At 51.0% G+C, this 11,688-nt stretch overlaps 6 protein-coding genes across 6 annotated transcripts; 3 read left to right on the top strand and 3 right to left on the bottom strand.

Moving 5' to 3' along the window:
* Positions 1–166: 166 nt before the first annotated feature.
* On the top strand, positions 167–949 carry An16g08560 (uncharacterized protein; the record flags this gene model as incomplete). The annotated part of the gene is made up of 3 exons (XM_001398117.1): positions 167–363; positions 424–605; positions 675–949. 3 exons carry the CDS (start codon positions 167–169, stop codon positions 947–949), a joined length of 654 nt encoding a protein of 217 aa, XP_001398154.1.
* A 502-nt stretch (positions 950–1,451) lies between these two features.
* On the bottom strand, positions 1,452–1,934 carry An16g08550 (uncharacterized protein; the record flags this gene model as incomplete). The annotated part of the gene is made up of 3 exons (XM_001398116.3): positions 1,452–1,522; positions 1,645–1,828; positions 1,911–1,934. 3 exons carry the CDS (start codon positions 1,932–1,934, stop codon positions 1,452–1,454), a joined length of 279 nt encoding a protein of 92 aa, XP_001398153.1.
* Positions 1,935–2,301: 367 nt separating this feature from the next.
* Positions 2,302–4,515, top strand: An16g08540 (uncharacterized protein; the record flags this gene model as incomplete). The annotated part of the gene is made up of 6 exons (XM_059745350.1): positions 2,302–2,436; positions 2,520–2,750; positions 2,790–3,299; positions 3,357–4,050; positions 4,090–4,449; positions 4,493–4,515. 6 exons carry the CDS (start codon positions 2,302–2,304, stop codon positions 4,513–4,515), a joined length of 1,953 nt encoding a protein of 650 aa, XP_059602786.1.
* Positions 4,516–5,163: 648 nt separating this feature from the next.
* Positions 5,164–6,742, bottom strand: An16g08530 (uncharacterized protein; the record flags this gene model as incomplete). Its single annotated transcript, XM_001398114.1, has 5 exons — positions 5,164–5,483; positions 5,552–6,003; positions 6,059–6,182; positions 6,391–6,523; positions 6,584–6,742. The coding sequence occupies 5 exons, from the start codon at positions 6,740–6,742 to the stop codon at positions 5,164–5,166; spliced, it is 1,188 nt and encodes a 395-aa protein (XP_001398151.1).
* A 200-nt stretch (positions 6,743–6,942) lies between these two features.
* An16g08520 (uncharacterized protein) lies at positions 6,943–9,010 on the top strand (the record flags this gene model as incomplete). Its single annotated transcript, XM_059745349.1, has 9 exons — positions 6,943–7,174; positions 7,241–7,302; positions 7,402–7,614; positions 7,668–7,704; positions 7,768–7,844; positions 7,896–8,275; positions 8,396–8,806; positions 8,899–8,908; positions 8,945–9,010. The coding sequence occupies 9 exons, from the start codon at positions 6,943–6,945 to the stop codon at positions 9,008–9,010; spliced, it is 1,488 nt and encodes a 495-aa protein (XP_059602785.1).
* Positions 9,011–9,548: 538 nt separating this feature from the next.
* An16g08510 (uncharacterized protein) lies at positions 9,549–11,209 on the bottom strand (the record flags this gene model as incomplete). The annotated part of the gene is made up of 4 exons (XM_001398112.1): positions 9,549–9,572; positions 9,627–9,726; positions 9,814–10,178; positions 10,235–11,209. The coding sequence occupies 4 exons, from the start codon at positions 11,207–11,209 to the stop codon at positions 9,549–9,551; spliced, it is 1,464 nt and encodes a 487-aa protein (XP_001398149.1).
* Positions 11,210–11,688: the final 479 nt, after the last annotated feature.

Here is an 11,688-nt window from a genome sequence, read left to right as displayed (position 1 = left end):
GGGGGGTTTTCCTCCGAAACGTCCCCGCACCGTCAGTGCTTAGTACCAGCTCAAGTTAAGTCGGCCATCAGTCGATCATCCAAATAGTTACACCTTGTTTGTTTCAAGAAGACTTAATAAAACCAAGCACCCCAAACTCTCGCGACCGCTCAACTGGCTCCTCACCATGGATCTTCCCCCACTCTCACAAGAGCAACTGACCGCCGTCGTTGCCTCTGCTAAAACGCCGACGGAGCTCTACGAAACACTATCAGACTATGAAAGCCAGGCTTGTCTGCTCTCCATGCAAAAGGGCAAACATGCAGAACTACTAAGTCTTTACTACTCTACATACTTCTTCTCCAACCTTCTCTTAGACAAAACGTAAGCTATTCCCCGGCTATCCCCACAAGTTGGCAAATCGCTAATCCGCAAGTTATTCAGCATCGAAGCTCGCCTAACGACACAACGCATGCCACAAGAATTATTACAAAATGACTCGTCGCTACAGAATTGTTTGACGCTTCTCCGAGCCGTTTGGCAACGGAAATATGAGCAAGTTTACAAGATCCTGCGAGAACTGCCGTGGCCAGAAGCACTCCAACCCATAGTCCAAAGTTATGAATGTAAGGCGAACCATTTTCTCGAATATGCCTTGCCTTTTGCTACGTCATTCACTTGCTGACTCTATTTAGCTCATTTCCAGGAAAAGACGTTAAAGGAAGTCAGCAGAGCCTACGAGGCGATAAGGCCAGCAGCCGCTGCAACCTATCTCGGCCTTGATCCTGCGGCTGCACAACAGGGCGATCCGGCCATCATGCAAAAGTTCATAGCGTATGGATGGACCTGGGATCAGGAGAAAGGGCTGTTGCACCCGAAACCGATCGTCGATGAAGTCCCTAAGAAAGATGTTCGACTGTACAATGAACTAAGTGAGGTCATGGCGCTGATCGGAAATCGCCGGAGTTAAGCGTATCTTGGAGTTTGCAAGCCAGGGGCTACCTTGCAATTCGTCTATCCTACAGTAACAGGCGGGACATGACGGAGACATCGGATGACTACAGATCTAGAGCGCAACATCCCGAGTCCGCATGTAACGACCTGACGGCGTCACGGAGCATATCATAGAACAGCCCCACGGACAATGGGCATAATATTGCGCAAGCGCACTCAGTACGAGAAGGAGATCAGCAATGAAACCGAAGCATACAGAATCTCTTGCTCTTCTGGTCCAACTGTAGTGATACAGACGCACAACAGCCCAGGGTATGTACAAGATGCGGGGATGATGTCTATAGTGGAAAAAGAAAAATCATTCCTTTCGCTCGCAATGACACGACTCTGGGAAATTAGACCAAACAATAATACATAATCGGGGCCGACCCGAGATCTCTCGCCCATACCTTCAAGAGGTACGGCTCTTAGAGAGATAACTGCAACTTCATCTGCGTGCCGTATACTTCGATTCCATTCTAGTTCTCGCCAGCCTTCATCTTCAGGAAAGCCTCAAGGTCAAACCGGCTGTCCTCGGGATCCGTAATGACTGTGCACGTTCCCTAGTTAGCATTTTGGGGTCCGGTACATGCCGCTGGGGGTTTATCAATGGGGACAGCAATTCGGCACTGGGAAAGGGGATTCAGAATAAGGGCTAGCTCCAAGACGTACCTCCGCTGTTTTGCGTGTCCTTGGGCGCCGTCTTCTTCTTCCACTCTGCCTTGGCCTGCTCGATCAGGCGCTCCTGGCGGGCATATTCACGTTCGGCCTCGGCGTGCTTAGCAGTGGCGGTGATCGAAGACTGGTGGTAGAAACCATAGACGAGACCGGCAACGAGGGCCGAATAGCGCAGAACCTGGATGGGCGAAGGGAGCGGGTTAACCTCGAGGGTCCTGTATCATCACAATGGGTCCAGGGCGGATACTGATGACACTCACGTTGACACCCTGTGTGGTAGCCATCTTATGAGAACCCTGGCCTCCGGAGCGGCAATGGAACAGATCAGTGAGACGAGAGATAGCAAGGCCGGATTCCGAGCGACCGTTATGAAGGGATCGACTGTCAATGGCTGGCAATCGGACAGGATACTCAGAGAGCTGGGTAAAGACGAAGTTCCTGTCGCGAGTTTTTCCGGACCGTAGGGCCCTCTGGCGCTTATGTCATCACCAACCCGGGTTTCCCTGGGCGCGGGACAGACACGGGGAAGTCCCAAGGGAACGCGAACGAACGCCGCCTTTCCCTTATTTACTTCGTCCCCGAGTCTAAAGCCAGCCGAATCGTGGTCTGGAGGGATTCACCTTCCTCTAACCCTCCCCCCTCCTTCCCATCATGTCCTCGGCTATGCAACAGCGCAAGGCCGAGATCCTTGCCAAGAGAGCCAAACTCGCCGAACTGAAGCGGCAGAGAGAGCTGCGGCAGAAGGAATTCTCGCAAACCCGAGCTAACACCGGCGATGCTTCTGAGGTAGAGAGACCCTTTCCCCCTCACTCATGGTCTCCCATGTCGCTTGGAAAAGGGCCAGCGCTCAAGTCTACTTGTCTTTCTAGGTCGTCTCCCCTGCCCCCAGCCGCGCAGATAGTCGAGCTGAGCTCGATGATCTTATCTCACGTTTAGTTGACCGCCCGGGGTCGGCTTCCATCAGCCACGGAGCCGATGGCCTGTCACGGAAAGGAAGTAGGCCTAACTCGGTGCTGAGTGCTAGCCAGCTCAGTGGCGACAACACGGAAGCGTTCAGTCCAACTACGCGACCACTCTCACAGTCAATTGCTGTTCAAACGGTCGGAACGGAGCCGTTTGTCGCGGCTCCTGAGCCGCAGCCCGCCCCTGAGCCCAAACCCGAAGTTGTCACATACAGTAAAGGAGTCCAGACAGAGGAGTTGAAACCGTCCGGCACCACAGAGTCAGATGATGAAGAAAACAATGGCAGCAAAAGAGATAGCGAACGCGACGAAGAGATCCGGAGGAAGCTCCGAAAAGAGATCGAGGAGGAGCTGCAGGCCACTCAGCAGCACGCTGACAATGAAGCCAGCGCCGAGGCCTCAAATATGCGTTACCCGCTCCGTACATTAGATGATGACGAATTAAAGGCTGTCACGTCCTCCGAGGACTTTCTGGATTTCGTTGAGCGATCAGCTAAAGTCATTGAGCGGGCACTGGACGAGGAATACGACGTGCTAGCAGACTACGAGCTTGGAGGCGTGGATGGTGAACTAGAAGACGACGATGAACATGGACGGAAACGGCGCGGGATTAGGGAGGTCTGCCAGTTCTGGGACGAGCGATGGAGCAAGAAGCGAATGATCAGTGATCTAAGCTTTTCGCCAAAGGTTTGTCGCTCTAAGAGCCATCATGAGCTTCGCATTGAGATCTGACACCCCCCACAGTTCCCCGAACTTGTTCTGGCTGCATACACCAAGAACCCTTCTGCCCCTCATGAGCCCGATGGTCTCGTCCAGATCTGGAACCAACACCTTCACTCCCGACCGGAGTATGTCTTTCATTCTACCTCCGACATTTTAGCCGCCAAATTCTCTCCATTCCACCCTAATCTCATTGTTGGCGGTTCGTACTCAGGGCAGGTACTGCTTTGGGATACTCGGTCGTCGCGCGCAGGCGGTGGCGCCCCCGTCCAGAAGACGCCGTTGACTGGCTCTGGGCATACGCACCCGGTCTACAGTATTTCCATCATTGGAACACAGAATGCCCATAACATTTTGACCGCATCAACAGATGGCGTGGTCTGCGGTTGGACGGTCGACATGCTTTCTCAGCCTCAAGAATACCTCGAGCTATCTACCCCCCCGCCCTCGAAAACAGAAGATCTTGCACCCACGACGATGTCATTTCCGCAGTCCGACCCCACGTTTTTCATCGTTGGTACTGAGGAAGGAGGAATTTACCCATGCCACCGTTACGATAGAGCCGGGGCCAAGGCTGGTACCGACCATCGCCTTGTGTATCGCGGTCATAAAGCCCCAATCATGTCTACTGCATTCCATCCGGCTCGCGGTCCAGTTGATCTGGGCGATCTCATGCTTAGCTCTAGTCTGGATTGGAGCGTGAGACTCTGGCGCATCCGTCCGCCGGCAACGACTGCCCCAGCAACCTCCGCCATAGCCACAACTCAGGTTGTGGAGCCTATTCTTGACATTAATCGTGAGGACGTCGTGTACGATGCACGATGGTCCCCTCACCGCCCCGGTGTCTTCTCTCTCGTCGACGGTGCTGGAAACCTCGAAGTCTGGGATCTCTACACAGACACCGAAGTCCCCGTCGTGAAGACGACACCGTCCAAGGGCCGTGGAGGTATATTAACGAGGAGTCTCAACAAGGTAGCCTGGGAAGAGCGCGAGGGCAGGCGCATTGCAACGGGTGGGCTTGATGGTGTCGTTACTGTCTTTGAAGTCGGAAAGGGTCTCAGCGGTACTCCAGAAGACGTTCCTGCCGATGAATGGGCGGGCATGAAGAAACTCGTTGGTAAGTTGGAGCAGCAGGACCGGAACAACTGATGCGCATCCAGCCTGTCTTGGCGAAAAGGGATGAATGACTATCTTGTGTTGTTTCCAGCGGACACGGCGACAAGATTGGTCTATTGTTCCCTTTGTCCTATTCTGTTCTCTCCGAGCCAACAATCCACCGATTGATTCATCTGAGGTGCTTTAGTCTTCTTCCCGATCTGTAACACATTTTGAGCGGCGCCGCTGTTTAGTTTATCATATACCCCGAGGCACCTCGTTGATGTATCTATATTTGTTCCAAGCTAGAAGAACGAAATGGGTTCGAAGAGATCTGATCCAGCCAACATTTGTACATAATACCTGCTCAACTGCAATGATTCCTTTAGCGGATCCAGATGCCATAACTGTGTAGTAGTACAAGTATTACGATAGACTAGGCAGGTAAGCGTGTAGTCACGAGTCCCATGTGACCGCCCAAGTTCTATCTGCAGCATTCAACGGCTCGCACCCACCTGCCCAATTAGGCGTATCCAACTCAACCTTCATACTCAACTCTTCCAGCTGCTGCTTGCTTCTGCTTTTATACAGTATTGTTAACTAGTTACAATAAAATCAGAATTCATCTTGTTGCTCGCTTTACTTTTTAGATTTTTATAAAAATTGACCATCTACCTACTCAAACGCATCGTCAGCAGCCCGCTGCACGAAGCACTATCTATGTACAGCAGTCCATTCAATTAGGACTTTTGATAGCCTCAATAATACCTTCGCCACCACTAGGCGGCTGATGGAAAACGATCTTTTCCAGGCCGACAGAGTTGAGCAACTCACGCCATTGCTTCTCAGAACGCTCGAACGCGCCAACCTGAATCATCATCATGATACTCATGCACGCAGTGGGAAAATCACATTGTCTATCAGGGATGATATACTCATTGATAATGAGGCGGGAATAGCCAGGTTCCATAGCTTCGACGATATTGGTGAGGATATGACGGGCTTGCTCATCGGCCCAGTCGTGAAGGATCCAGTGCAGATAATATGCTCGAGCACCTACGAGATAGGAAGACCGTCAGCATGTTTGATTGCGGCATTGATTTGTGGAGCCTGGCTGCGCCTACCTTTCACCGGCTGCGGAGTGAAGAAGTCATGAGGCATCAAGTCGGTTCCTTTCGGAGGATTCTTAATACTTGATACAACGTGTGGCAGGTCTTGCAGAACTAGACGTCCGGGGAGAGAGGGGACTTTCTCGTTCAATGCATGCAGGTAATGGCCCTCGCCTCCTCCGATATCAACGAGGAGGACGTTGTTAGCTGAGTCATTGAAACCGTCGGTGATAGAGTGTTTGATGTCGAACCAGTCGGCCCAGTTTGGTGTTGTTTGCTGCTTCAGGGTCATCCATTGTTGGAAGTCCTTTGCCAGCTCGGGATTGTGACCAAGCCATTCGAAATAACTGAACTCCGTGTTCATTGCGAGCTGGAAAGGTGTGTCTTTGGCGGATTTGGGGAACTGGTTGCTATTGTTGCGGAAGAATTCCGGGGCTCTTGTGGTACAGAAGTTGCCAATATCGAAGCTAAAAGGCCTCGCATAAGCTGACGCCAGTCTGCTAGTGTGTCCGACGGACTTACCATGCTCGAGTTGTGGCTTCGAAGGTAGGCTCAGCCATTACCATTGTGAGTGGCGATGGTTTGTATGACTGGACATCATCTTCCAAAACATAGCCAGAAGCTGCGAGCAGCCTCATGATTTGGTCTAAGGGGTGCAGTGTCAGTATGCATTATTCGGACTTTTGTCGGAATCTGTGTTTGGTGCATGTTCACCATAACGCTGCACCCAAACAATTATGATCGCCCCCTCCAAAGTGGGACCACAGAGAAAGGAAGTGTGTATCCATCGTCGACCCACGAGTTCGAATTCAACGAGGGCTAATATAGAGATTGATAAGATAAGGGAGATCTACCCACGAGAACCACACTTGCGCCGGATTTACCGGCAATCTGCTGTGTGGTCGTTGCATGACTTTGACTGTCTCTGACGGTCTTGAAAACATCGAGCTGGACACCCATACGAAGTGCCATGAGAAGGACTGAATTCTTTTATAGATGTTAATGGGCATATCAACGGAAATGGGCAGCATGATCCTGAAGACTTACCAGAACGACATCCTGAATGACTGTCTCGGCTGGAGAGCCCAAGGCTGCCAGTAATCCCTGCGCGGCTTTGATGGCCTTGAACCGGGTGGTATCATCAATGCCATCTCTGCTAGATTGGACAACGCTTGTTAGCTCTGATATCTGACGATCAAGAGACATTTTGAAGTCTGGATTTCGTGTTGTTTTGCTCTTTCAGGGTGCTAGATGCAATATTCTGTAGGGACGGGTGAATGTACAGGAGCAAACATAAAATGTCGCGGATAGAGGGCTTTAGTATGATGAAGGGATAATCGGAACACAAGCTGAAGAATCGCAAGCGTGGGGCCCTGACTCGCGTGGTGGAGGATACCCGAGAACGAATGAGATGGAAGATCGAGTCCGAGCACGATGCTAGCGCGCCCTTGTGGGCTCAAACCTGCCAGGAACTGGACGCTGGGCGGCATAATATGTGGGCATGGTATCAGATCGAGGGTCGGTTCCAAGAGTCTGTGCAAGCCATCCGAAAGCCATGTGGGGATCGGCGGAGATTGACTTTCGCGAATGATGAGAGAACCATCGATTTGGACATCTTTTGCCCGTGGCACCAGCACGGTACGCTCGACATCGAATTATGTAACTGACTGGATCCATCGCCCAAGAGTTTCAAGTCGGTCCCAGTGAAGCCGAATGCTCTCATTCCAAGGAACGCGTCAGAAGCTAGCAGTTGTGGTCTTGGCTCTGTTCGCAATTAAAAGATGAAATTCTCTCAACCTTTCAAGGTCCCCCCTGCTTCAATGATAGCTGCAGGCTGCAGATGCATGCAACTGTTGAAGTAGCAGACAGGGACCTCTAATGGCAGATGGGGAGTCGAGTTTCAGGTGGCGATGAATGCACGATCTGATCCCGATATTCCGTACAACGGTGATGCGCTGATAGGCGTGTCCGTTGCGATTGCCGTTGTTCAAATTGTGGTGGTTGTAGCACGTTTCTATACAAGACGCCTGCAACAGCTGGCTTTAGCTCTCGATGATTACCTGATTCTTCTGGCATTGGTACTTACTTGCCTGTCCTTCTGGTTCTTGTTCCGTGCTTACATTGTTTACAGATCGCCAGCTTGGGCCAATCGGCTTTGTACATCATCTGTAAGTGGGATATTTCAACAACAGCCCGATCAAGCACTGACCGTTGGGTTTCCTTTCGCAAAGTGGTTAAGCTCGCAGGAGTCGGACATCACATGGAATATGTCGAAGAGACGCCTGAAAAGCTGGTGATCCTGGAGAAGGTATAACTCCCTGGTTTGATTGTTAATGCCGACATGCCTAACATGATTCAGGGCCTGTATGCCAACGAGATTCTCGACTTCCCGTTCACAGTCACTCCAGCCAAAATCTCCATTCTGGTCTTTTACCTCCGAATCTTCACCACCCGATCGTTCAAAAACATGGCATATATAGTCGGTGCTATCGTGCTTGGACATGGCCTCGGCATCCTATTTGCGGCCATCTTCCAGTGCTGGCCGATAGCATACGTCTGGGATACAACCATTGAAGGAGGATCGTGCTTCAATCAACTGGCCTTCTACCGCTATGTGTCGCCGCCCAATATCTTGACAGACGTCCTCCTTCTGATCATGCCATTGCCATATGTCTGGAAACTACATACGCGAAAAGGACAGAAGTTGGCTTTGACGGGAGTATTCCTCCTCGGCAGTTTGTAAGTATATACTATCACCACCCCAGCAACGCACTGGACCAGAATCGAATAAACTTACACACTCCGTCCTTACCAGAGGGACTGTAGCCAGTATCTTGCGAATGACGATTTTCTTTCAAGAAAATGCCACGACCGACCCAACCTGTACGTCCTTTCTGTCCACATACCTCAACGAACTCCCACCCGGGCTAACCACATCAACTCAGGGACATCCACCAACCTAGGAATCTGGACCATCCTAGAAGGCGGAATCATCATCATCGCCGCCTGTCTCCCACCCATTTGGCCGTTGATCATGCGCATTCTACCTCAACAGCTGCGCAGCAAGGGCTCTTCTCAGACTCCGCAGTGCTATCATCGCCGCTACCCAACCAACCAGGGCAATGCCAAGACTCCGGAGGGATTCTCTCGACTCGGGGACAACAGTCAGTCGCGCGGATCGCATGTCCCATCACTGGGAAGTCAGACGATGGTGGCGCGGGAATCTGAGTACTATTCGGAAAATATCTCGCTGGAGGAGGCGATGCATGGGTATGCGGTGCGACCGAAAGAGGGTCCATAGATCCATAGATGTATTATAGTTGTGGTTATAATGAGTATAAATCATGAAAACTGATGTACAGTATGATACCTGTGTGGTTCATGCGTTCTTATACTTATAGTATTTAGATTAGGTTAACCAATGTTCGATATGATATACCGAAGAATCCAGTGATTGATGACAGATCACAATAGGTTGATGTTTAGGGATATACTCATTTGTCTTTACCCCAACTGCCTTCAAGTGATCGTTGTATGCGACACCCTGTTTGTGCTTCTACTTGTTGTGGCGGAACCATCATGATGCATGAGCTCAGTTCGAGGTGACATATGATACATACACCCTATCTAGTAGCTTCTTCAAATGTTTATCGGTCTATGGTGCAATTACAGTTACCCGAAATACTACTACTTTTCGACGGGGATCCTTGAGATCGTGAGAGCTACTGCTAAATTCAATCAAATCCCGAATCGAGTCTGTTGGCCCGTCAATTGAAGTCCTTAGTATTTGAAATATGGTACTTCAGCTACAATTCTATACTACTCTTTGAAAACAGGATCTGACGGCAAATACTACAGTAGTGTATTGGTTTACTGGTGGAGTCTTAGATAAAACATTATTAGCTTGAATATTAGTAACATATTCATCACTGCTCTAGTCATCATCAACATCATATATATATCTCTTCTGTAGTACTAGTAGGGCCTCATCATATACAACAAGATGCAGTAATCAGTAAGTATAGCGGAATCCAACCTGCAATACTGTTATGAGTAAAGAAACATCGAAAGACTCATAGGCAAGACATACCATATTCTGGATAAGCCGCCCCTTATGCTTTTGCTGCCGATTGAGATGCCAGAAAAATAACGTGAAAACGCACACGAGAGCTATCATTAGGATATGGGACCTGATTTATCGATTAGTGAGTTAGGTATTCCTTTCTTCTTCTTTCTCCCCTTTCCTTTTCATTTTTGTTTCTTTGGGTGAGACTTACCCGATAGAAACCCACACTGCCGTCTCATAGCGCGGTGCTTCCTGCTGTCGTACGATGTAGCTACCCGCAACGCCGCCCAGGCCGTTACAGGCTGAGACTGCCGCCGCCGTTGTTGCGCGGTTCCATTGGCCGACGACGTTGTTGGCCATAAAGGCATTCAAAGCTGCCCAGTTGGAGACGTATGCTCCTGTCGCGAGAAACGTTCCTATGTATCGGACGGTGACTTGGGTGGAGGATGGGAGGCCGAACATGAGGAACCCGGCGATGAGGCAGAGGGCGTTGAAGGCGATGAGTGGGCCGCGGATGCGGTATCTGTCTCCGACGAAGGAGGTGAATATGACTGGGATGACGGCCCAGTAGTAGGGCTACTAAGCCGTTAGTATAGGGCTATAGATAGAAGATGTGAAGGTGAGGGGCTTACCGGTGTGGATAGGAGAATCGAATCGTTGCTCGAGAATCCCATGCCGTCCTCGAGGATCATTGGAAGGAAATAGTTCAATGCAGTTGATACTAGGTTTAGCAGGAAATACATGCATGCAAAGCCGTACAGCTTCGGGTCGGCGAAAGGTGCGAGAACCTTGCGCCATGAAAACGGGTCCGGAACGATATCGTCACGGTCTGCCTTGATGCGTTGAGCGGCGACGCGGGCCTCCAGTTCGGACATGAAGCAGAAACTGCTATGCGCATTCTCTGGGAAGTCGATGATCCACCAGTAAGTGGCTATTCCGATGACGCAGCTGATGAGGCCCTGCACGAGGTACATCCAGCGCCAGCCTTGCATGCCAGCTCTCCCATCCAACAGTTCGAGGCCATAGTTCACGATGTAGCCCGTCGCAAGACCGATGACTTCGCCTGACTGCATCAAAGCGAACCGCAGCTGCTGCTCCCGTCGCGGGTACCAGGCGCTGATGAGATAGGTCAGACCTGGGTAAATCCCCGACATGGACATACCCAAGAGCACGCGGAGGGCGATCATCTCCTTCCAGGTGTGGATAAAGGCGGTGCACATTGTGATCAGTCCGAAGGCGAAGGCGATGCATGCAAACCAGATGCGTGGGCCGACCCAGCGGACTGCGATGGTCGACGGCAGCTGGAAGACGACGCTGGCGATGGTGAAGATGAAGACAGAAACGGAGTATCGTGTGCCAATAAGATCCAGGTCATCGGGCATGCTGGTAACCGAGGCTGATGACAAGATGCCCGAATCAAGCAGATTGAGACTGCAAAGAGTGCCAGCAATGGTGCAGAGGCGCAAATCGGTTTTCCATCGGATGCGGGTTTCGAGAGCCTTCAGTTCTTCCGGGTCGAGATCCGCGTAACCTTGGACATCCTGCGTGCTTTCGACCTTATCATTGTGGCTCTCAACGACGACCGTTTCGGAATATTTGGGATCCATGATGCACACGCGAGCAATCGAAGAACAGATGCGACAGATGCGAGCGTAGTGGCATATTCCCAGGGAGACGTTGGGCTACATTCCGAGGGGGGAGGGTAGGCCAGCAGCCAGCTTATCTATTGTGACTCCTCCCACTCTTAGTTTTCAGCGGGATTTGGACCAGCTTGCGACCCATGCATAACCCCGTTCGCTAGTCGTTCTTCATCCTAAACGACCCTGCAAAATTTGACCCCATCTGGTGCATCTATTGGCTAGCATAAGCCGGGAGATCTCCGAAGGCGAGCTGGGCCCTCGTAGCGCCCGACGCTGCATTGGAGTCGCGGGGCTTTAATCAATTGCGATTGCGACTAGCGATGGCGAGTGCGGACAGCCATGCTGATCGGTGGCGGTTTAATCTCTTGCTGATGAGACTGATGGGGAAATTGTTTGCGTGGATGTTGGAGGAAGCCAATCGAAGCATGACTTGGTAGACTTTGCTT

This window comes from Aspergillus niger (assembly GCF_000002855.4).
Source record: "Aspergillus niger supercontig An16".
NCBI classification, from domain to species: Eukaryota; Fungi; Ascomycota; class Eurotiomycetes; order Eurotiales; family Aspergillaceae; genus Aspergillus; species Aspergillus niger.
The sequence above is the reverse complement of the archived record's forward strand: the minus strand, read 5'-3'. Positions and strand labels throughout refer to the sequence as shown.